The 24310-nt window shown below is 41.2% G+C and overlaps 1 protein-coding gene across 3 annotated transcripts in view; it reads right to left on the bottom strand.

Annotated features, from left to right (window-relative positions):
- Positions 1-7756: 7756 nt before the first annotated feature.
- The window catches only part of ACVR1C (activin A receptor type 1C), a 41465-nt gene continuing 24911 nt past the window's right edge, over positions 7757-24310 (bottom strand). For 2 of the 3 annotated variants that reach the window (XM_063116527.1, XM_063116529.1), the window contains 7 exons: positions 20208-20453; positions 18148-18378; positions 16080-16247; positions 14434-14590; positions 13423-13547; positions 12561-12691; positions 7757-11134 (listed from right to left, as the gene is read on the bottom strand). In XM_063116527.1, coding sequence (XP_062972597.1) covers positions 11009-11134; positions 12561-12691; positions 13423-13547; positions 14434-14590; positions 16080-16247; positions 18148-18378; positions 20208-20453 — 1184 coding nt within the window. In that variant the 3' untranslated portion in view covers positions 7757-11008. The remainder of the gene's footprint in view (positions 11135-12560; positions 12692-13422; positions 13548-14433; positions 14591-16079; positions 16248-18147; positions 18379-20207; positions 20454-24310) is intronic. The other variant, XM_063116528.1, reaches the window with a different exon arrangement.

The following is a 24310-nucleotide window of genomic DNA, read 5'->3' as shown; positions in this document are numbered from 1 at the left end:
GGGTCTAGAAACCCTCTAGTTCTTCAATATTTTTCTTCAAATATAATGCTCAGAACTGGGCACAGTGTTCCATTCAAATGCAGCCTGGCCAGTGCAGAATAAAGCAGAACTTCCCATGACCCCGACACCATGTTTCTATTAATGCAGCCTAAGATTGCACCCCTTTTCATGTGTGCTGCTGCCAAGCCAGGTTACCCCCATCCTATAACTGTGCCTTCAACTTTTTGTACCTAAATGCACAACTGTACGTTTATCTCTGTTGAATTTTATCTTGTTCATTTCAGCCCGTTGGTCCATCCTCCCAACATCATTAAGGAACTTGATTCTCTTTTCTGTAATGTTGGCTATCCTTCCAACTTTGTGCCATCTGCAGATTTTATAAGCATCACCTCTACATGCTCATTCAGGTCATTTACACAAGTGTTGAACATCACAGGGCCTGAGACTGAGGCTGGCGGCAGAGAGACAGACAACAAACACCCAATTCAAAGAGAGAAGCCTTCAAACAAACCACAAACTCAGCTCAAAAAAAGACAAAACCACCTCCTCTTTGCCTGTTAGAGCAGCCACACGCAAACCTCCCCTATTTTGCTTATCCTGTTCACTCACTCCAGTCACTCACTTGCAGGAAACAAGACAGCCTTGCTACAAAGCCCACATACCCTAATCACACACACACCAGCTGAGCAATGTAGGGGGGAAATAACTGTAAACGTTAAAAATAAAATGCATTCCCTCTGAACCTTATGTTTGCCACCCCAACCCACCTTATTTATTTATTTATTTATTTGTTTATTTATTACATTTCTATACCGCCCAATAGCAGGAGCTCTCTGGGCAGTTCACAAAAATTAAAAACATTCTAAGATTTAAAACCTTGAATATGGTTCGGGTCCAGGTTATCTGAAAGATCGTATGATCCCTTACAAGCCTGCCCATGTTTTAAGATCTTCAGGGGAAGCCCTTCTCTCAGTCCCACCAACCTCACAGGCACGCCTGGTGGGAGCGCAGGAGAGGGCCTTCTCGGTGGCTGCTCAAGTACTCTAGAACTCCCTTCCCAGGGAAGCTGGACTGGATCCCTCCCTGATGTGCTTTAGGAGGCAGGCAAAGACTTTTCTGTTCCGGCAGGCCTTTGGTGAATGAACTGGACCTCTGCCTGTGTCAAGGACTTTTTAAAGTTGTCATTTTAACTGTTTAAATGTTTTAATATTGGAATATGTTTAATATGCTAGATGAGAGGAGCATGGAGGTGCTGATCACCTTCGTTCTGCTCCCAGTCTGCATAGGATTCCTGTCAGCCTCTGAGTTCAGAGGCGGATGGGAATTCCGATAGGATTGCACCCTAAATCATCATTATCATCATCATCTCAAATCTTGTTCCCATATATGTTCTTCCAGTCTGGTAAAGTATTAGCAACACTTGAGGCTATAGAAAAGTTTGCAATTCACAAGTCTCCAAGGAAATTGTTTTGTTTGTCAAGGAGCATGGACTTCTTCCAGACCTGATTCCTCTTCTTATTGATTCTTTAGTTGCCTCCTCTTCCTTTAGAAAGCCCAATGTAAACTTCCTGGGTCATCGGCTCACTTGCCACTTCTGTTTGGAGATTCTCTTTTACTTTTGTCGTTGTAGTTGTGCCAGACTAGGGCTCATCTACACCAAGCAGGATATTCCACTATGAAAGCAGTATATAAAAGGCAGGAACCACACCAAGCAAGATATAGCAGTATGAAAGCAGTATATAGCACATGTCAGTGGGCCCCAACAGTTGTCAGCGCACTTCAATACCACTATAAAGCATTAGTGTGGCTCCTGCCTTTTATATACCGCTTTCATAGTGGAATATCCTGCTTGGGATAGATGAGACCTATTTCTCCCATTCCAGAAGACCCAGAAGCATTATTCAAATTGAATCATATTTTTACAAAACTTTAACCTGTTTTTTCCACCCAATTAAGATAATTTCTGAATCAGTTACCTAGGGAGGTTGTGGGCTCTCCCACTCTAGAGGCATTCAAGAGGCAGCTGGACAACCATCTGTCAGGAATGCTTTAGGGTGGATTCCTGCATTGAGCAGGGGGTTGGACTCGATGGCCTTGTAGGCCCCTTCCAACTCTGCTATTCTATGATTCTATGATTCTATGAAAATGCATGCGCATGCACACACACACACAGTGTACATTGCACCCAAATTCATAACTCGTAGCTTCCTTGCACTCTCAAGGAAAAGCAGAGCAAATGTCTTTTAAATAAATAAATAACCCCTCCTTCCCTCCAAATTGATAAACGGCCTGTAACAAATTTAAAATTCTTGTTTTTGCTCTTACTATAGCTCTGATAAGATGATGATGATGATGATGATGATGATGATGATCTGCAAGCATGACATCACTGAACTATAAAAGCCGCTATAGGTTGTTTAGCACATATGGCCCTGTTCGCACATAATTAGCCCACAATTTGCTGGATCACTTGCTCTGTGTGTGCCACTGCTGTTTTGAATATGCAATCTCTAATTGGCCTGATCAGAAGTTGTTGCGTACTGAACGAGCCTAGACACGATGGGTTATTCTTGGGTTAAACAACCCAAAGTTATCCTAACAACTAATAGTACATTAAGTTTGGGTTGATTAACCCATGAATAACCCATACTGTTCGTTTTAATCTCCAATTTGCTGCTGTTGTGTGTGAACTGGCTCATAGAACCAGATCATCATGTGTTATTCAGAATTAAACCAGCCTTCATTAGAATACACATACACAGAAATCTTGCTATGTCCAGCAGATGGCACACTGTCCTCAATTAAAAGAAAAAGAATGTGCCTAGCTGGTTTATTGCATTTGCTTGAGAGACACTAGAAGACAGAACTTTTCACACTACTACGATGCCGCCTTTAGTTCTTCTCAGACTAAACAATTTATCCTACATTGGAGCATTTTAGTATGTGTGTAAATTAATAGATGGATGTGCTGTTTAAACAGCTATAGTACACAGAGATGTTATTGGGGAGAATTAAAATATAGGCTCAAACAGACAACTGAAATTGTGAAAGTTAACTTTACTTTGTAATTATTAGTCTCTAATGATCCAGATTGGCCTCAGTAAAAACAAAAAAACATGAATGTTATGCCTAGTATATACAGGAAAATAATTTCTAACTCGCATAGACAAATCCCATTATATTAATGTAGAACTGATATTAACTCAGAAAACTCACAATACACAAACAACCCAAACTACTTGCAAATGGGATTCATACAGCGGTGATTGCAAACAGACAGCTCCTAGAGCTACCAATCAAAAGTAATTGATTCCGTCATTCCCCCCTTGAAGAGTTTTTATATTAAGAAAAAAACAACCAGAAAAGGCAGTAGAAAAACACAGAAGAGTTACAAATGAAAGAATATGTTGTCTGGCCCACCTGTAAAATTCTGTGGATGAGGCAGCGCAGTTACACACACACACACACACAAAAAAAACTCATTTGGAAGCATCTCCAAGTCACCAGAAAGGCTAAAAAAGAATATTTCCCTTTTTATATGAAGGCCTGGTTTGCTTTTGTTTTTATTCACTGGGTTACAAAACTCTTTGTATCTGACTCCTTTATAGGATTTCCTGCCCCCCCCCCCAAATTCCAATTCAAATTTGTGACCCCAAAAAAGACATATATTTTAAACATTGGCAGTATTATGAGTGTTTTAGTTCAGTGCTGGCTATTCCTTACAGACCTTTCTTCTTCACATTCATAATGCAGTATAGCTTACAGAGGACCACCAGAGCCTGCAGCAAACCTCTTCCTCCTGCCACCCTTGAGAGGGGGTAGCTATGGGAAGAAGAGGAGGAAGAGAGACGGGAAAGAGCCAGACTGTGCTGGCCAGAGCACTTAAGAGACCAGTGAGGGAACTGCCTCTCCCCATTATTATTTTTCTGAGCCTCCTCCCCCTTATGAACTATTGCCTCCCATGAAATATGTGTAATTCCTCTTTTAACTCCCATTAAATAAGGTGGCTTCAACATGCAGCTCAGCCAAGGCAAAGGTTTCCACCAGCTGACAGCAGGGTAGGTGGCACTGCAAAGGGCCTCCTCCCATGTCAGTCTTCCTAGTGTCTTGCAGACGTGTTGGACTACAACAACAAACATCCCCAGCCATTGGCTATACTGATTACGGGCTGATGGGAGCTGTAGTCTAACTTGTCTGTAGGGCACCAAATTGGAGAAGGCTGTCTTATGCCCAGCAGTGTCCTTTTGGCTCTTCCACCAGGACCCAGCCACGCACAACCAATAGGTACTAACCTATCCATACACTACAGTGCAGGACACGGAATAATGGGCTCAAGTTAAAGGAAGCCAGATTCCAGCTGGACATCAGGAAAAACTTCCTGACTGTTAGAGCAGTATGACAAAGGAATCAGTTACCTAGGGAGGTTGTGGGCTCTCCCACACTAGAGGCCTTCAAGAGGCAGCTGGACAAGCATCTGTCAGGGATGCTTTAGGGTGGATTCCTGCATTGAGCAGGGGGTTGGACTCGATGGCCTTGTAGGCCCCTTCCAACTCTGCTATTCTATGATTCTATGAATCGTCATCTGAGGCCCTCCTTCCAGTGCCTCTTCCACAGGAGGTTCAGAGAGTGGCAACAAGGGAGAGGGCCTTCACTGCGGTAGCCTGCTGATTGTGGAATGCTTTCCACACTGACACCTGGCACCAAGATTGGCATCCTTTCAGCATTAGGTTAAAACTTGTCGTGAGGTCTTGCCTTCACCTGTGCCACCCACAGGCTACCTGACAAGATTATCCATGCCACTAGCACTCAGGACCTACTTCAATCCCCCCTGTGCTGATGACATGTGTGAGGGCTTAGGCCTACTGCTGCTGCTCCTGTCTTGCCTTTACTCTTTTAGGCCCCCAGCCCAGAACCCAGCCCTCACTGTACCCTCCTCAGGCACTCCTCCACAGACCATACGAGTTGTTTGAAATTAATTGGAATTTATTAAAATAAGTGTGTGTACATAAGCGTAATGGCTTTCTCAGTTTCAATGAAAGGCTTCAAAGTGTATTGGTTTCTGTAAGCTTTTCTTAAAAGTTTCCACTATAGGATGCTATTATCTATTCTCAACAATATCCCACACCAATCCTTCCTATCCAATATCTGCCTCTCACTGTCCTCATATAATCATCCTCTCTACTACTACAGAATCATCCACTTCTCCTCATATAATCATCCACTTCTCCTACTACAGACTCATATATAACTATCAGAATCTACCTTTCTACTTTCTTCCTCTTAGCACAGACTACAGTGGTGGCCAGAACTGTAGAACTCTTTGAAATTTGCTTGTTTTGCAACTTTGCAAATATGCATGCTTATAGAAAATGTCCTGTTTCATGAAATTCAAATGTTTATAAATCAATTGAAAGAGAATTTAATGCTGAATTCAATACAAAAAACAGAATGCAAATATCTGCAGTACGAAAAAGGTTATGCTTACTTTAGTCTAAAAACAAATACAGGTGTGATTGAGTGAAGAAGCGGATTGGAATTGCAAACGCTATTGGCCAATCACAGTCCTTGTTCTGGGGACCAATCACATGGCAGTAGCTGTGATACATCATGTTTCAAGTTGAGGAAAGTCAGTTTTGCTGTTCGTTCTGTAACTGAAGCGCAATTGGAGATTGTGTGAATATTTGAAGTATTTCTCAAATTAAAAGTGTACATACGTACATCATAAATAGAGCAATGGCACCAAAGAAAAGAGTTGATTGGACACCCAGGAAAAGAAGCAGGATTGTTGTATTACATGAATCAGGTCTTCCAATTGATATAAACATTTGAATTTCGTGAAACAGAACATTTTCTATAAGCATGCAAAGTTGCAAAACATGAAAATTTGAAAAAGTGTCCACAATTTTGGCCACCACTGTATATACAGAGAAAGAGATTTCTCCAGCTCCTCCCACTCTCACACAGCCAGCCAATCCAAACACTACCCCACCACCATCCAATCAGCATTCAGGCATTCACACCTCCCCTTCTTCTATTTTCTACTTACCCAATCCTGTAAGTGTAAGTATCAATTGTAAGTACACTGAAGCCTACTTACTTCCTGGAACTTTATATATATTATAAACAATAACTTTGCAAATATTTACATTTAATGTATATAAGGCAGCTGAACATCACACTCCCGCCTTATTGGGAGACAATAAAGAGGTCTGCCATGTAATCTACAAACCTTTATTCAGGCAATAAACATCTCTTCCCACATTTTCAGTGATAAGGTCTGGCAAAGGTTCATTTTCAGCTGGTGAAACATCTGTAAGAGCCTCCTCCCCCACTCCCCATGTAGGCTGGTACATTTCTGACACTGTCTCTTCTGCTTTAGAATCTGATTCCGATTGATCACCTTAAACTCCTTCCCCCAGCCTAACGGGAACAGGCCTATTCATGACAAAACTTTCCTCTTCTTCCAAGCATCTGAGAGCATATGATAAGGTCTTAACTGGCCCTGGGATTTTAGATTGAGTGTTATAGAAACCATTTACAAAACAAATTACATTATGTTTTATATTGTACTCTAGGTTTTAATTGCTGATAAACCACCCCGAGAGCTTTGGCTATTGGGCAGTATAGAAATGTTGTTAACAACAACTTTATAATGAAGGGTAAGAGATGAAACATACACTTTTAAGTTCTTGATCAAGGAAAACTATGTCAATCTTTTCTCTCAAATCATCAGCTTAAAGCATTTGTCTCATGGATAGCAACTACAAGCCTAATTTGAATATTTCAAAGTAGCCCTTGTCTAATTATGAGTGCACTGCAGACTGGAGAATTTGTCAATTTTAAGACGCTACCAGATTCTTTGTTGTTTTTGCTGCAACAGGCTAACATGGCTACCCCTCTGTGGATAGGGAAATGTGGCACTTCAACCAACATGCAGAGGAGAACTGAGGGAATAAACGAGAATCCGCCAGGGACATGCTCACTGGGACAGTGGAGGAAGGATTCCCACCAAAACTCCTCAGCGATAGAAGTTTCCCGAATTGAGGCTCCACGCAGACACAGACCCCTTATGTGTGATGCACAGAGACCAGGAAGAAGAAAATTAAGCTAGCATTGTGGCTTTGATGTGTGTGCATGCATGTCTGAGTTTTGCTTTTAGTTAAAAGTAAGTTCTTGAATGGGATATCTTCTCATCTTACATCAATGATATGCTTTAACATAGGGGTGTTCAACCTCAAGCCCCTGGGCCAAATCCAGCATACCTGGGGACCCAATCTGGGCCAGGTCTACACCAAGCAGGATATAACACTTTGAAAACAGTTTGGAAACAGTATATGGAATGTATCCTGGGCCCCAACAGTTCTCAATACCGTTTTAAACGATTCGTGTAGATCCTACCCAGCTGTTTGGGACTTCCACTGCCCCTACTCCATTCCCCCTGACCGTTTGTTGGTTTCCCAAGTTGCAGAGGGTGTTTCCCCCATTCTGAAAGATTGAAATGCTTCTCCTCAGGCTCAGTTACTGGCAGTAAGTGCTAACGTGCAAGCTCTGGCTAAAATATGCTGGTGCTTTGGCTAAAAGTATGTTGGGATTCTGGCTCCGCCTCTCTTCCACTGGCCCCACCCATCCCTGTAATGCAGCCCCTGAGAGGTTCTCCCAAATTTAATTCAGCCCTCCGGCTGAAAAAGATTCAACACCCTGCTTTAACAATTGGCTTTCGGAAGACACTGGAGCAAAACGGAATCCATTTCCTAGACGTCGTGGTTTTATTATTTAAAAGAGGTTATGCTTCACAGAAACAAATGGCAAAGAAAAATATAGTAAAAGTTGCCATTTTACAAAAATACACTTTGTGGGGAAGGGGAGTCGGTATACAAAAATGCAACATTCAGACACATTATTTACAACCAGAGGCAGCAGCAATATTAAAGCAACTGTTAAAAAAATAAATATTTTACTTGTTACAGTATAGACTAGGTTAAACCATGTACAGTATGAAGTGCAACTTCATCATTCAGTTCCATAACTACGTTTGAAGCTAGCCTATGTCTGAAGATAAAAAATATTCCTATTTCTATAAAATGAACAGCTTTTATGGAGACTTGCAGACTGAAATACTACATTGCCCCTCTCTGAAATGGAGCTCTGCCCCACCATTAAGCTTCTATTGAGCTCTAAAGAGATATACTTCTTTTGACACGGACTTATGCTTCTAACTAATACATACAGATTATTCTTCAGGTTCAATTTATTGCACTTTCATCATATTCCGTAGAACTATTTTGTACCTTTTAATACTTCTTTCCTGGTAGGGCCATGCGTTTGTGGTGCCTGTTAGAATGGACCGTGTATGCCCCTTTCAAAAAGTTTCATACAAATAAGGACATCACAGCATGGGCTTAGCCACACCAAAATATTTCAGAACACAAATACATAGCTTGTGGTAGCACCCAGTTAAGGATGCTTTCTGCAAGGCAACTCATTATTCACATGAAAATTACACAGCACGGTCCAGGTAATAGGCAGGAGACTTCAATAAAACAAGATTTCAAACTATACCAGCAATTCCCAACGATCATGGAATAGAAGCAACATTCTTCACATACAAAGTATTCCATTTTCACACAGCAACACTAGCTGCAGCAATAAAAAAGGTCCCTAATTTTTTTAAAATAAGCACATGGCAAATGACACATAGCAAATGCAAGAGGCAATTTAAGGACCAGGTCACACATGCAGTGTTTTATCTCTTATAGACCACAGTATCAAATGACAACTTGCATCGACGAATTCACCACACAGAGATTAATCACCACAGAGCTTTCATATTATCAAGATCTCAACTCATCAAATTAAAAAGACGGTGAGAGTCGTTAACCACAGTATACACATATGTGAACTAGCTCTTAGATGGATCACAATGTCCCTACAGATGGATGAGAATTTCATTTTGGATTTGATAAGAATTTACCAAAATTTACAAAGGTTTCCATATTTGGGACAAAAAGAGCTTGAGATTTTAAAAATTCAACTGCAGAAGAAAGTGAAACTGACATCCCTAAATGATCCTCAAAGCAGCATAGCTCTCATGACCTGTTGAAATTACACCAAATTTATATCTTCACCACTGAATGAGTAAAATGCAGCTGCCACTGAGTCAACCGATAAAAAAGAAGCAATTATTCTAAAGTCAGCACCTCTTCCTTTTAAAAAACAAAAAAGACAAAAAACTCCCACCATCCTCTTACCAAATTCAAAATTCATCCCAGGTCTGAATTCCTGAAAAATAATCATTAAAATATTTACACACCCCATTATCCAAATTTGCATTGTCTAAATCATTACCATTATTATTTGATATTGTTTCCTTTCGCCCCTTTCATTATGGATCAATGCAACTCTGAGTCAAATAGCACTTCTTTATAGACATTCTGATTATATCTACAGTTTGGCTTTTCCTCGGTCAAGGAAGCATTTATTATACATGCATTACGTTATAGCCTCATTCTAACTTCAATCAACCTCATTCATCCCGACAGCAGCAGTTCTTAGCTAAGATTTTGAAATATTTCATTCAGAGATCAGAAGTCTGAAAACAAAAAGATATGTAACAAATGCAGTTCTCCAACATTTAACTATAAAGTCACTCTTGAAGCTTTAAATAAATGGTCACCTTTAAGGCAACACAGAATAAAACAAGAACTTTCATTTCACAATATATATGTTCCGCTGAATGTTTCCTGGTTGGTTAATAGACGATTAAATAAAAATGAATTATATACACATTGCACCAATAATTTTACAAAGTTCTATGAAAAATACTTCAATGCCTTAATTCATTTGGTCTGAGTTGCTCTTTTGTTTCGAGGGTAATGGCACACTTGCTTAGGCACAGAGAAAGCTGCCTTAGGTCACAATCCCATGCATCTTTAGGCAGGCACATTGGGCGTTGTAGGACTTTCTGCCTAAACATACATAGGATTGCGCCTTTATACACCAGGTCAGATTATGAGCCCATCTAGCCTAGTAGAGTCTATTCTGATTGGCAGAAAACCCCTTCTGGGGTCTTAGGCAGAAGCCTTTCACATCATCTGCTGTCTGATCCTTGGAACTGGAAACGGCAGGGATGTGTGCTTCCTTTTGCACATGTTTCCTTTAATCATAACATTCTGTTAATGTATAGTTTAGAATAGGTACACACACTACATTCTGATTTCAGCTAGCAGGAGTGCCTCCCTGGCAGGAATCGGTGGGGGGGGGGGTTAAAGATGAGGTGGGCAGGAGGAATGTGATACGCTCAGCATCAACATGGGAGGGCATTCATGATCAAATCCTGTGGAGATCTTGCAAGATATAAGCCTCTGGTGTGTCATCCACCAAGGGAACAAGTGAGAATGCTCCAGGCCTAATGCCTTGCAAGGTCTCATGGCAAAGACCTCGATTCTTGAGGAGAGCTGAAAAGCTGTTCATCTTATGAGGGACAAAGAGTGCGGGTCAAGGGAGGCAACATATCTTAGTGTAGGATAGTTAGTACATTCAGGCTTCACCTAGGATACAACCCTTTTGAAGAACAAATACTATAGTTTCTTCAGTTATTTGCATGCCAGCAGCACAAGCCACAAGCGTACCTTGGCCTTCCCATGTGAGATTCCATTCTCAGTTGTGCCCTGGGATTTGGTGGGGTTTGGTGGCTTGTGCTGGCATGGCAATCATGTCAGTCCCAGGGAGCACGTTAGTGGATCACGTCTCATGTTCCCACCCGTCCCCACGCCATAATTTATTAAATCTCTTTTCATTTACCAGCCAAGGCCGACTGAACATTAGCCATGAGCCCAAATTTAACCCTAATAAATTTTAACCACCAAGGAAACGAGTTTCTAGTATCCTGGAGTTTGGGCTCTTAAAATACTGTACTTAGCATCCAGTGAGGTAGAGCAAAATCAAAAACAATGCAAAAACAACATGCAAATGATTTCCTTCCGTCTCCTTCTCTGCAGGGTGGGCAGACTTAAGCTTTGGAATCTTCTTGTATGCAGAGTTGAGAAATGGTCTTCTTAATGCGAAGCGCTGTCAGTCGAGCTGCCCCGTTGGCGTACCAGCATTCGCGCATTATTCGGCCCATTATTCTGAGCGCCTTAACAAAGAGCAAAGCAAAGTAAGAAAAAAACGCACTCCATGGCCATAGTCATGTTTCAATAACTGCTAGTAGTCAAAAGAAGATTTCAAACTGCTGAAATCTTCAGCATCCCTTTCTTTTTAATCATTCTGCTAATGTACTTCAGCTTGAATGCCTACTTCCATTCTGCTCATGGGATGGGGCTTTCCTTCCTCCCCTCTGTGGCATGTCCCAGATATATGCCCCTAAGGAGTCTTCTAGAAGAGCATATATGCTCCTAAGGAGTCTTCTAGAACAGCACGGCAGGTACCAGCAGGAAAGGGAACCAGTGGAAACTGGGGATCCTTCTTTTGCGCAAACGGAAGCACTTTCCACTCCTGCAACTACACCAAGCCTCCATGCATATTTGAGCAGAAAATAGGTATGGAAATTTTACAAACAGATAAACTGATGATCTAAAGACTCCCTTTCTTATCCAATTCCCTCCTGGGAAGATTAAGGTTGTCCGTGGCTTTCTGGAGAAAGTAACATGCAATATGAATATTGTAATATTTGAGTGCTTTTGAGTTGTAGAACTTTTTTCTGTCTAAATATGCATAGAATTATGCCCATGAACACGCACACACAAATAAACACTGTGTTACATGGTCAGTATTTCTACGACCAAGCCCTTCCACTGCTGGTAAGGGAAGGGCACTACTCAAAATTAGCTTTGGTATTATACTATTGGTGGTGGTAAATTCTGTAGGGAGCATAGTCACAAATGCTACTGATAATTACTAGTCTTTCCATTTCTATGGTGTGACATGGGCTGACATAATTCCAATAGTTACTCCCAGTAGTTAAACCATGGAATTTACTACCACGAATTTAGTGATGGCTTTAAAGGGGATTAGACAAATTCGTGGAGGATAAAGCTATGAATGGCTACCAGTTATGATACCTATATATTACCTCCTGTATCAAAGGCTGTATACTTGTATATGCCAGTTGCTGGGAACACAAGTGAGAGGGTGCTAAGGCATTCATATCCTGCCCGTGAGCTGCCCATAAGCACCTGGTTGCCCACTGTGTGAACAGAATGATGACCTCAATAGGGCTTTGGTCTGATCCAGCACAGGTCTTATGTTCTTATATAACTTTTATTGAGAGCATGCTTTTGTCCATATACCCAGGTGTTTGGGGGGGGGGGATGCTAGAGGACAAGGTATTCGCTATGCTTGTTCTGATGTACCTTGTTAGTAATAACTTCTAGGATTAAACCCAGGAATTTTTTGGGGGGAGGGGAGTATCTAGGGATAATCTTTCCCTCACATTGTAATTTTACTCCATTAGACATGTATATGCAACCAATAATGGTGGGGGGGGGACTTTCCGAGTAGCATTGTATATTTTGGCCCAATTGAAAAAGTACACTTTAGAGGTATATAGTAAAAGAAGTTACCTCACAGCTTTGCCACTGATTTGGGATATTTGGTCTAAGTTTTTGTTCACAGACTACCCTTCTCATATCTTCTATTGAAGGATCAGAAGGCACAACGTCATAATAAGGTAACTGGTATTCTTCAACAATTCCTAGAAGAGGAATGTGGTACAAAAGTACATTTATTAGGCCTACTTCAAATGTTATGAAAGACAGGTTTTAAAAATATGTATATATAGTAGGGAGCCTGGGATTATTCACCTGATTCCTAGCAAACCTAGGGGGAGATTATTTATACATCTGCTTTTGTATTTTGTAAGCTTCTTTGAACAACTCCTTTCTGGAGAGGAAAAGTGGGTCTGCTGGTATATGGATGTGTTATTGCTCCCCTCCCGACAGAAGGTGGAGGTACATGAGGCATTCCCAGTGAGTGCTGTTTGGGAATACGTTTCTTTGGGGAAAAGTTTGGAGTCTGTGCATATTAGACAGTTTAAAGGCTTAGGGTTGTTTTTTTGTTTCATGTGACCTCTGTTTTCCTTTTTGTCTTTGTAAAAGCTCTTTTGATTATAAATATATTTTTCTTCTCGTTTGGATTGGAATTGTGTGATTGAAGTTTCTGATCAAGAACCCTGGAAGAGGGTTTTCTCTCTCCTCATAGCCTAGCCACTCAGGAACACTATGAAAGGATTTGATCTGGGTCATGGAATGAGGGGGTTGCTGCATAAAGGGGCTAGAATAATCTCCAGCTCCATTACATGGCTTACACAATTTTACATATATAAACGTAGTACATTTTCCATCTCAATTCTTATGCTATGTGACGAATGAATTCAAAGTACAGTGATTGATTGGCGTTTCATTGATAAAAAGACATAAATTATACCTCCAACTGCACATCTTCGGGATATCTCCCAGTACACCAGCCCAAGAGAATAGATGTCTGCACGCTTAAAGGACTCGAAGATATTCATGCTCATTGTGTCATCAAGTATTTCTGGAGCCATGTACCTACGAAATACGAAGATACTGAAACTCACAGATTTACCAAAGAAGGGAAATTGTGTGCTTACATACCTAAAGAGGATTACAATTAAGAAATAGTAATGAAAATGGGGTGCTTACTAACAAGGCTTGTATTCACCCTGTCTGTTTTCACAAAACTGGTTGGATGGGGCAGGGGCGGAGGGGAGACAACCAGACATCTTCCATTTGTAACCCCCTTGTGTTTCCCCCACTGCTTCTTCCAAAGGAGGGAAGGACTCCTTTTGATTGGTAGCACGGTTTGTCTGGAAACAACCAGGACTATAAATATGATATTTATGAATCACCGAACTTGTTTGGGAAAAAAGTCATATGTCTTCCCAAAAGTCCTGTAGAAGTTGAATTGTAGTTGGTTGTTTTATGTAATCAGTGAGTACAGGCTGAGCACAAGTACCAATCCTGATTGTCCCATGCCACCATGTCTGGTATGTTAAAAAGAAAGAATACTTACATGCAACAGCAAGCTACGCATGTAATGCAATGTGTCATTTGACCCTTAGAAATTCAGATATGCAGGCTGCCCAGACAAAGCAATGAGTTTTGAGTAACACAAAAGTATTTTCTGAAGGCCGTTGGTATTTTGGTTCTTCATATTTTTTTGATCTAGTCATATGTTGCTGCATGTCATGTAGATGCTCAGATTTGGCTATATGGCAAAGTTATAAAGCCAAGTCAGAGAGGACAAACAGTTTCACTGTTTCACAGCCCCCCTGGATGATTACTGAAACTAGTGGAAACATTTCACAAGTGGGAAGTTTTTCTACAAGCGCAGCCTTAGTTTATCTCAACACTATCAGTGACACAATTTTAAAGGAAATATTACTTTGATACAATTACGAATTCGCTGCCTTACCTCTTGGTTCCCACTCTAGGATTTTGAGGTATGTCAATTGTGTTTAATAGAGAGTCATGCTTCACCGCCAGTCCTAGGTCAGCAATGGCACAAGTTTCATTCCTTTTGACTAAAATATTTTTAGATTTCAGGTCTCTATGTGAAATAGCTGGTTTGCCTGTGAAGCACAAATATATTGCAAATTTTAAAAGCCTTCTGTTGTAGTATTATAACAGTTACACTGTGTGTGTGTGTGTGTGTGTGTGTGTGTGTGTGTGTGTGTGTATGAGTGAGTGAGAGAGAGAGAGAGAGAATGTGAACCACAAACTTCAAGAACACCTTCTGCCCACAGTGCTTTCTCAGCTTTGTTTTACAACCAAAATTACTCCCCCACTATCCTCTACAGTTTAATTATTCATTTTCAATTAATAAAGCATCTTCTATTTTGAGCATATGCCACTCCCTTTTTTCCATAGAGCTGCAAATTATTGTAAACATGTAACTGCTGAATTTGTAGTTCATTTCATACATATTAAGGTTCTTTATGAAACAAATACTAAGATTTATACAGAGAGAGAGAGAGAGAGAGAGAGAGAGAGAGAGAGAGAGAGAGAGAGAGAGAATGCTTTAATCCCCCAGTAGAGTTGTTGTTTTAAATGAATGTTACAAAACGAATGGGAAACTTCAGGGGATCTAAGGCCAATTTCCACCCCCTGGACCCACCCGGGGATGCACCACTGCTGAAAATTGGTGGCAGCAAAGCCATTGGCAGTTTTCTGACCACCGCACAAGATGGAGGCTGAAAACGGGCAGATTCAGCTTGTTTTAAAGCTCTGTGGCAGCACCCACCCACTGGAGGACCCTCCCTTGTGTGGTTCAGGAGGCAGGAAATTTAACATCTTTTAAACGCCTCCTGACGACAAATCTTTTTACACAGGCTTTCCCTGATTTTTAATGTAGCTGCTTTTATATTGGCTTTTTAACTTTTTAAGGTTTACATTTATACTTGTTATATTTTATTTATTTATGTATTTTATTTACAATATTTATATACTGCTCCCCATTCCCCATTCATATTTTATGTTTTTTAATTGTGCACTGCTCCATCACCTCTCCCTGTGATGCTGGCAGATGTTATAGCTACTATATACAGGACAGTTCTGGCAGAGGAGAAGGAGTCGAAGGGCACTTGATCTCAGCTGAGCTCAGAAGCAAGTGTAATTAATTAAATATTTTGTAAGTGATAAACCAGGGCTGGGCAACCTTTTTCTGCCGAGGGCCATATTTCCTAGTGGGTAAACTGTTTGACAGCAGCGGGACCAGAGCCAGCAGTGGGCAGGGCTGGAGGCAAAAGTGGGTGGGTCACTCCTTCTCTCTTTCTGCCACTCTCTCTCCTCTCTCTCTTCGTCCCCACACAGCAGACTGCCAGAGAAAGAACAGATCTCTCTAGCCAGAGGTATGAACTGATCACACGCAAAGTGCTTTTGAATTTAGGCTGAGGGGCACATGAAATTCGGACAAGGGCCACTTGCCGTTTTCGAAACACAGGTTGCCCACCTCTGCTTTACACACTAAAGATATCACTCTAACATCCATTCAAGTCATTCCCTTGCTCCCGTCTGAAGGGAGTTTAATGCACAGACATCTGCATTAAAAGGTCTATATACCTTGGGTGCCGACAATCTCCATGTGAAGATGTGCTAGGCCGCTTGCTATTGAAAAGGTCAGCTTTATCATCCTGTCCGCTGTCACAGTGTTGCTGTTTAAGTAGTCAAACAAAGACCCTTGCTCATAGTAGTCCGATACAAGCCACAGCTGGGTCCAAGTTCCATTATCTGTGGAGAAACATGTTTGTATTTAACGCTGCATAGCTACTGAAAACAATAAAGGCAAAGGTTCAGTAATTGGGAAATTTATCAACATTTCTCAAAAGTATCTCTGGCAATATAGAATTTTAATGCAGATGTGTAAATCATGCCAGAATGGAGTTTCACATGCTAAGGCTGCAATCCTCAACACACTTACTAGGGAGTAAGTCCCACTGAACACAGTAGCACTTATAGCCAAGTGACTATCCAGTTTGTGCTGTACATCTTCTTTAGCAAGCTGCATAGCCTGGGAATCGCTAGTGAAAATCAACACGTTAGAACTGCCTTCTCCAACCTGGTGCCCAGCTGGCTAGGAACTATGGGAGTTGCCGTACAACTCATCTGGAGGGCACTAGGTTGGGGAAGGCTGAATTAGAAGGGTGGGAAGTTTCAATTTCTGACCCTTCGTCTATTTGCTTTGGCCTTTGATAGGACTTCAACTATCACATTTAGGATTATCTGATTAGAGCAGCCTTCCTTAACCTTGTGCCCTCCAGATGTTTTGGATTACAACTCCTAGCATTCCATTGGCCATGCGGGATGAGGCTGATGGGAATTGAAGTCCAAATCATGTGGCGAGCATCAGTTTGAGGTAAACTGGCTTAGACGATTATCATTACAAATCTATTGACATGCCATTGTTACAAGGTGTGTGTTAAGTCTCCTCAAGTTTTCCAGATAATGGATGCTATTTTCTTTTTCTGAAAGGAAAAAATAAATAGGTGATCCAACTGGCTGTTTCATATATTTTCCTCAGCAGCACACCAAAGTTCTTGAGTCCACTGAAATCAATGGACTTAAGTGCACTTAACAATGTTTTGCATTGTGGCCACCACTGTTATAAAACATACCATTCCTATAAAGATACATTTAGAAAACTCTAAGTAACAAATGTTCTTAAAATATAAGGGTGGTGTTTTGTTTTGGTTTTTGTACAATTTAACTTTGAATGTAACCAACAATAGGTCTTTGGACCTTGCTGAATCTCTTTTTCACTCCCTATTTTCTCACACAGTAAAACATACTTGAAGTTCCTCATGAAAATCTGGAATGCCTCCACACTTCTTTTCTAAATAAGTGGCTCTTAAAACGTCCAGAGTAGAACATAAAGCTATAATCCTACACAAACCAAAACAATGTAGGCTTCAAGTCTTGATTCCCATGTTTGTTGGTTTATTTGTTCTAAGTATATGCTGCTTTTCACCATGGTTGGTAGCCAAGGCAGTGTACAACATATCAAGAAGCATCATAAAAGAACCATTAAAAACCAAGCACATACACACACACTCTATATACAGTCACACAAATAAAGGGACACACCATAGAGCATCAGTAAAAATAATACTGAAAACACTGTGTTAAGAACCTGGGAAAACCCCAGTGTATAGGATAGAGGTTGTGGGGAGGGGGAGGGTCCTGCAAAGGGAGTCCAAGCTCCCTCAGGCTGGCTGGATAGGAAACCCTTATGGGCCAGAAGTTCCCCACCCCTGGGATTTACTCTGCCTGGTACCTAGAGAATAATAACAAATGGATGGATCTCCGGGATCCAGAATGGGCAGAACTCCAGGGAAAGCCTTCTTTCTGGCAACTACCCAACCTCCATTGGTGCGAGCACTCGAAATGGCCTGCACTGTTTTTTTTTTATTTATTTATTTTATGACATTTCCATGCCACCCAATAGCCAAAGCTCTCTGGGTGGTTCATAACAATTGATCTCAGCTGTTGGGCATGTTCGTACAGGAGTCCTGGTGTTTCACAGCAGTATCACAAAGTGAAACGTACCCTCTTCTCTCTTCTCTCTCATCATAAGCAACCAGGTGAATCTAGAACACGACAAACATTGTGAAACTGTGTGGAAGTACCATACCCTTGTTATCAGCAGCAATAAAACCCAAGATATTTTCATGCCTCAGCATAATTGTCTGATAGATTTCTGCTTCACGAAACCAAGACCTTTCATCTCTCGAGGAAAAGATTTTCACAGCTACGTCTTCCCCGCACCATTTTCCACGCCAGACTTCGCCGAATCGACCTTTTCCTACTATTTCCTGGAGAACAATAGTCCTTGCAATTGTTCTTTGGACAAGGAGAGGTAAACCTAACAAGAGAAATGCAGGTGTTTTAAAATACAGCATTCACAGAATTAAAAAAAACATGTTCCACAACACATGCAATGATCTCTGATTCGTGAAATCCACATCATATTAAAATCAATGGCAAAATATCCATTGTTTGTGATAGAATTGGACTATTCTTCAATTGCATGCCATTTATTGATCCCTCTAACAGCAAACTCAGGTGGCAAGTGGTCAGGAACCAAAGCAAGGCCACTAAGAAACAAGACAGAGGTATCAATATGCACAGAAGGTGTACAGCATGCTTTGAGATCAAGGTTTGCAGAAATAAGAAAAGAAAAACTTTTTTTAAAAAAAACCTAAGGGGGTGAAAAGTCTCCCCCCTTCCCAAAACAACAACTCAATGAGGAGCAAGCATGCTCAGTAGCAACAGACTGTTGATGTTCAGTTGGGGAAATAAGAGAACTTGGGGAAGGGGTATCCTGGAAGACAACATGGCTGGCTGGAACCCTGAACAGGAGCTACAAGATCCCTTATCCATGTATTACTCACAATCTCATAACTACAATCAGTTGTAAGGAATGAAAAACAGCTAGCTCATTAGGTAAGCTGATGTGAAAAGGCTAGGGCAGTCTATAATTCGTGCATAATTATAAAATAGATATTTTAGAGAGAAAGCTAGGATGTTTTCTTCCATGTATCCTATGCATATTACTAACTGAAAAGTTAGTAATCCACCCATCCACAATAGAAAAGTAACTTTTGTTTCCAAACTTGATATTATGGCTCTTGAAGCATATTCACTGGAGGAAACCTGCCACTCACATATGCTTGCACACCCCTGAACAACTCTTCACAATAGTACACCTGTTTCAACCTTCTTTCTTCTTTTTATAGCCCATGACAACATAGCCAGCTAGCGGTCTATGGGTCACAACTCATAGCAAGAGCAAATTTTATGGGGCCCTCCAGAGATTAACAGACTAATATAGGAGGATAAGTTTGTTATAGTCATTTTAATCCTTGATGGCTCTAGATCTGGGATGAGAACGTTATAGTGTCATAGGTTTCCAGAGAGCTTTCCTGAATAATAAAATGGCCCCAGAGAATGTCGAAGCTGATAATCAGGGGTGTCAATCGAGAGAAGCACGACCAACATTAAGTTGGCTTCTTTTAGGAACAACAATTGACGAATTGGTCCCGTCTAAGGCCAGGACTTCCAGACCCTCCGCTTAGAAGAAATGAAATTTTGGCCCTGTCTTCACTTCACATAAAGCATGGTGTTAAGCAAGAGGATTCATCTAAATCTATACTATTTCAAAACAGTTTTAAAGTTTCTGGCTCAGGAAAGAACCATTAATTGTCAGCCTGACCTTAGAAACCGAAACATTTGTCTTTCACAGACATACAAAGAATAGTCTGGAAATATTGCAGAGGCTTCAGTTACTATAGCTTTACAGTCATGAAACCCCTTACATATTTGGCCTATAGTCAGATATTACTTGGCATGCCAAAGATAGTGCTCTTTCCTGGAAAATGTAGCTCCTCAGTGGAGATATGCTGAAGAATATGCTGAAGGCAGATGAAAATTTCTAAACCATTGACTTGAAATACAAAAATTCTTAGTATATCATGGATATGCTTGAGGAATAGCTAGAGTAGAACTGCCTAAAGAGAAGCTCGCTATGATAGAAATGCAAATTCTATAGCACATATCAGGGAGGTGTGCCTGTCTGACTGTTACTGCATGTACTACTACAGCATTGCAATAATAGTCTGCTAAGTAGATCTTGAGAAAAGTTTTATACACCTACGGAAACTCCCATTTATTCTGCAGTGCATACACACATACCAGACCCCGAACCTGATGTTGTCATATCAAAAATTAGATCTCTGAGACTTTTCCCTGGGTTCACGAGGTTGCATTCCGACAGAGGTTCTTCAATATTTGCCCTTCTTTTCTTCCTGAATTTGCAGTGGCGGCCTTGACATGTGTATACAAGCAGCATTAGAGCTATAGACAAGACACATACGGGTACAGTTATCATCCCTGTCAACTCCACAGGTCCCAGCTTCGATTTGCTTGAAGTATCTTGACCTTAAAAGCAGACAAAATAAGGTCAGTATGCTAAATGGTATGCTGTACTATCTTCTCAGAAAAGTCCTTAAACGTACATTTTTATGAAAATGACTAAATGGATTCAGATTGGGTGAAATCCAACAGTATGCAAGAGGAATTCTGTTTGTGCAATGGAATTCTAGTTCCTCCTGTGGCTCTTCTCCTCCTCCAAAATCTGTTCCAGAGAGTCTCTTAATCACCCAGAGCATATTCCAAAGCTGCATGAGGGGCTGCAGTGGGGACGGTAACAATGATGGAAATTACAGGAGCTCACTGGATGCCACTTATTATCTCACTGTACAAAGTTGTGAAGTTAGCTCTCTATTTGATGAAGAGCTCTGTGTAACTCAAAAGCTCCCCACTCTACATCATCAGTCAATATGGTAAGAAGGAAGGAAGATTGTCACTTTTCTCATTTATTGCTTCTCAGTTACTTCACCGAGAGCAATAACCCTTTATATCTATTGATAATATATTAAGGTATTGAAAAGAACTTAGTAAATAAGTAAATAAGAGGAAGCAGTGCCCTGCTTGTATGCGGGTGGGTGGGTGTGCCAGGAGATTGGGTGGTTCACAGGGGACCTCTGGTGATAGAGAAAGGAACTACAGCGTTAATTGTGCTGAGAGGGGACCTCTGGTGAGAGGAAGTGGTATACCAGCAAGTGTGGGATGAGTTTGGTTACCAGATTATTATTATTATTTATTTATTTATATAGCACCATCAATGTACATGGTGCTGTACAGAGTAAAACAGTAAATAGCAAGACCCTGCTGCATAGGCTTACATTCTAATAAAATCATACTAAAACAATAAGGAGGGGAAGAGAATGCAAACAGGCACAGGGTAGGGTAAACAGGGACTGGGTAGGGTAAAACTAACAGTATAAAGTCAGAACAAAATCAAGTTTTAAAAGCTTTAGGAAAAAGAAACGTTTTTAGCTGAGCTTTAAAAGCTGCGGTTGAACTTGTAGTTCTCAAATGTTCTGGAAGAGCGTTGCAGGCATAAGGGGCAGCAGAAGAAAATGGACGAAGCCGAGCAAGGGAAGTAGAGACCCTTGGGCAGGCGAGAAACATGGCATCAGAGGAGCGAAGAGCACGAGCGGGGCAATAGTGTGAGATAAGAGAGGAGAGATAGGAAGGAGCTAGACCGTGAAAAGCTTTGAAGGTCAACAGGAGAAGTTTATATTGGATTCTGAAGTGAATTGGAAGCCAATGAAGAGATTTCAGAAGTGGAGTTACATGGTCAGAGCGGCGAGCCAAGAAGATGATCTTAGCAGCAGAGTGGTGAACAGAAACCAACGGACTGATGTGAGAAGAAGGAATGCCAGTGAGAAGAAGGTTGCAGTAGTCCAACCGAGAAATAACCAATGCATGAACAAGAGTCTTGGCAGAAGAGACAGACAAAAATGATCGAATCCTGGCAATATTATACAGGATGAACATTATACAGATATTATACAGATGAACGAGAGTTTTCTGTAACAGGATCTCTTGGTGTGTGACTGCAGGGGCAGCAGCTAGATTGAAGGGTAGGTGAAGCAATATTTATTTAAACTACGTTCTTTAACACACAAAAATTAAATAGACATTTTATTTGCGTCGGCCACAAGCCACTGCAATTAATACATCATTCATAAACACAACAGAACAGAATAAATAAAATTGTCAAACAAACTAAACGTTATAAAAAAATGACTTGCACCAACCACAGAATACAACAAATACAAAGCACTACTAAGAAAATAGAATTACAAACAATTTTTAAAAAGGACTCAGTTGCACCATAGTGGACCTTATTTTAATTTTGCAATTTTTTTTGGTCACCTGTTTATCTTGGTCCAAAAGAAATAAGAATACTTACAAATCAGATAAGTGGCATGAAAGAGATAGCAATAGTGGAGTAATTAACTTTTTCTGCAAATCTCTAATAAAGAAGCAAAACAACAATACATGAGTGAACGTTTCAGTGTCATTTCCACATGCACGTACAGGATTTTTCCAGTGGAATTCTCTTAAAGCCACATTCAATTAATGCACAGGTGCCTCCTTCCTGACCTGGACCCATCCCAGGAGTCCTTGCTTCAACTTTTCCCCACACCAGAATTATCCCCAATCTCATAAAGGTGATCCTGGCATGAGGAAGACCACGAGCTTCTCCGATGCAGCCTGGGGACTGCCACATTATGTCAGCCGCAGCATGAGAATGAAGAGCTGTGCCACAGCACAGCACAGCAGCTCCCACACTGCCACCGTAAGGGCTCCATCACACCAGCGTTTTATCGCACTCTCGTCATGCCTGGTTTGCCATTTTGCAACACAGTACTCACATGACGTCGTGTCTGTCCTGCAGTCACCCCACCTCTACCCCTCCATTTTCTGTGTTTTCCTAGAGCGGGGAAAGTCCGGTTTATTTCTTTCATGCAGGATTAAAGCGCCCTTCCGCCCCTTTATATTGCTGTCCTTTGTTGGGGGCGTGTGCTTGCTGATAAAAGAGGAGGGCGTGTCCAACCAACAGGCTTGTGCTGACTCAGTTAAACAGACTTTTGCTGCTCCACCCCCACTCTCATTACCCACAGAAATGATTAAATGTTAAATTGGTAAAACAATAGACAACAAAGCCAGAGCGAGGGGGGGAAGGCGCCCATCCATCACAATGTCCATCAACGACAAGAACCAATTAACTGTAGGGGAAGGAGAAGGGGCAGGGTGGAGTGGGAGAGCAAACAAGTGAAAGGAGATTTCACCGGTATAGTGGTGATACCACAAACACACATGAAAGGGACCATTAGCTTGGCCCACTAATGAAACGGAGGTGGAAATCGCGGAGGCAAACCAAGAAAAAAGTAGGTGTGAGAAGAAATGGTGAAGAAATGGTGAATTCCGTAAGAAGAAATGGTGCCTAGTAGAAATGGCACAAAAAAGCAGCAGTATAGGAGAGCCAGAGACTAGAAATGGCTAGAAAAAGCTTTTGTTCCTACTTGTAAATGTCACCTTGTAACAAAATCAGAATAAATAAAGACAGACTAAGAGGACAGAGGTCAACTTCAGCTGTAGAATACACAGTCATAAAGTAACACCTACTGCCCTAAATTTAGTTATTACTTTGTCATGTGCAGCAAAGCATTCCACTTCTGTAAATAAATCCCTCACTAGATGGAATGACACAACTGATGAGCATATCATGGAGGGCTGATTTGTGTGCAGCATGAAGAAAAAATACCCAATGGACACTCTAGGGCCCTTCTCCTGCAAAGTAACAACCTGACATCCACATAGTGAAAAGAAACATCTAAAAGAACCTTTGCAGATGTCCACACACAAACTGTGGTTGATCGGGTGGGGCCATAGCCAGCAGGGCAGCTGTCCTGCCTTTCTGCCTTTGCATGAGCAATGCATGAAAGAGACACCTGTCACGTTAAAAATGCACTAATACCATGTGTGTTGGCCCATTCGCACATCACACTGGCATGGCTCCGCTACACACAAATGAGCCAGCAGACACAGTTACATGCATTGAAAAATGATGATTTGCCCATGGAACACTTACACAAGTAAGCACTGTGTGCATGACTTCAAAATAAATCCAAATAATGTGAGATTGTATCATACGTGTCCCAGTTATTTCCTTTCGACCACACAGCCAACCTAACTTCACACAGCCAACCTAATTTCAGAAGTGTTGGAGTTTCAGATGAAAGTTCCCACCTGCCAATTGCTAACAGTTTACTAAGGAGACTGCTAGCTACTATTTCCCCCTAAATTTTTCAGATCAGTGGCCTAAACTGGACCTTTCCCCACTCCCACTGTGCTTTAGCCTTACTGAGGATGCTTTATTG

This window comes from Elgaria multicarinata, chromosome 2 (assembly GCF_023053635.1).
Source record: "Elgaria multicarinata webbii isolate HBS135686 ecotype San Diego chromosome 2, rElgMul1.1.pri, whole genome shotgun sequence".
In the NCBI taxonomy this organism is placed as follows: Eukaryota; Metazoa; Chordata; class Lepidosauria; order Squamata; family Anguidae; genus Elgaria; species Elgaria multicarinata.
The sequence above is the reverse complement of the archived record's forward strand: the minus strand, read 5'-3'. Positions and strand labels throughout refer to the sequence as shown.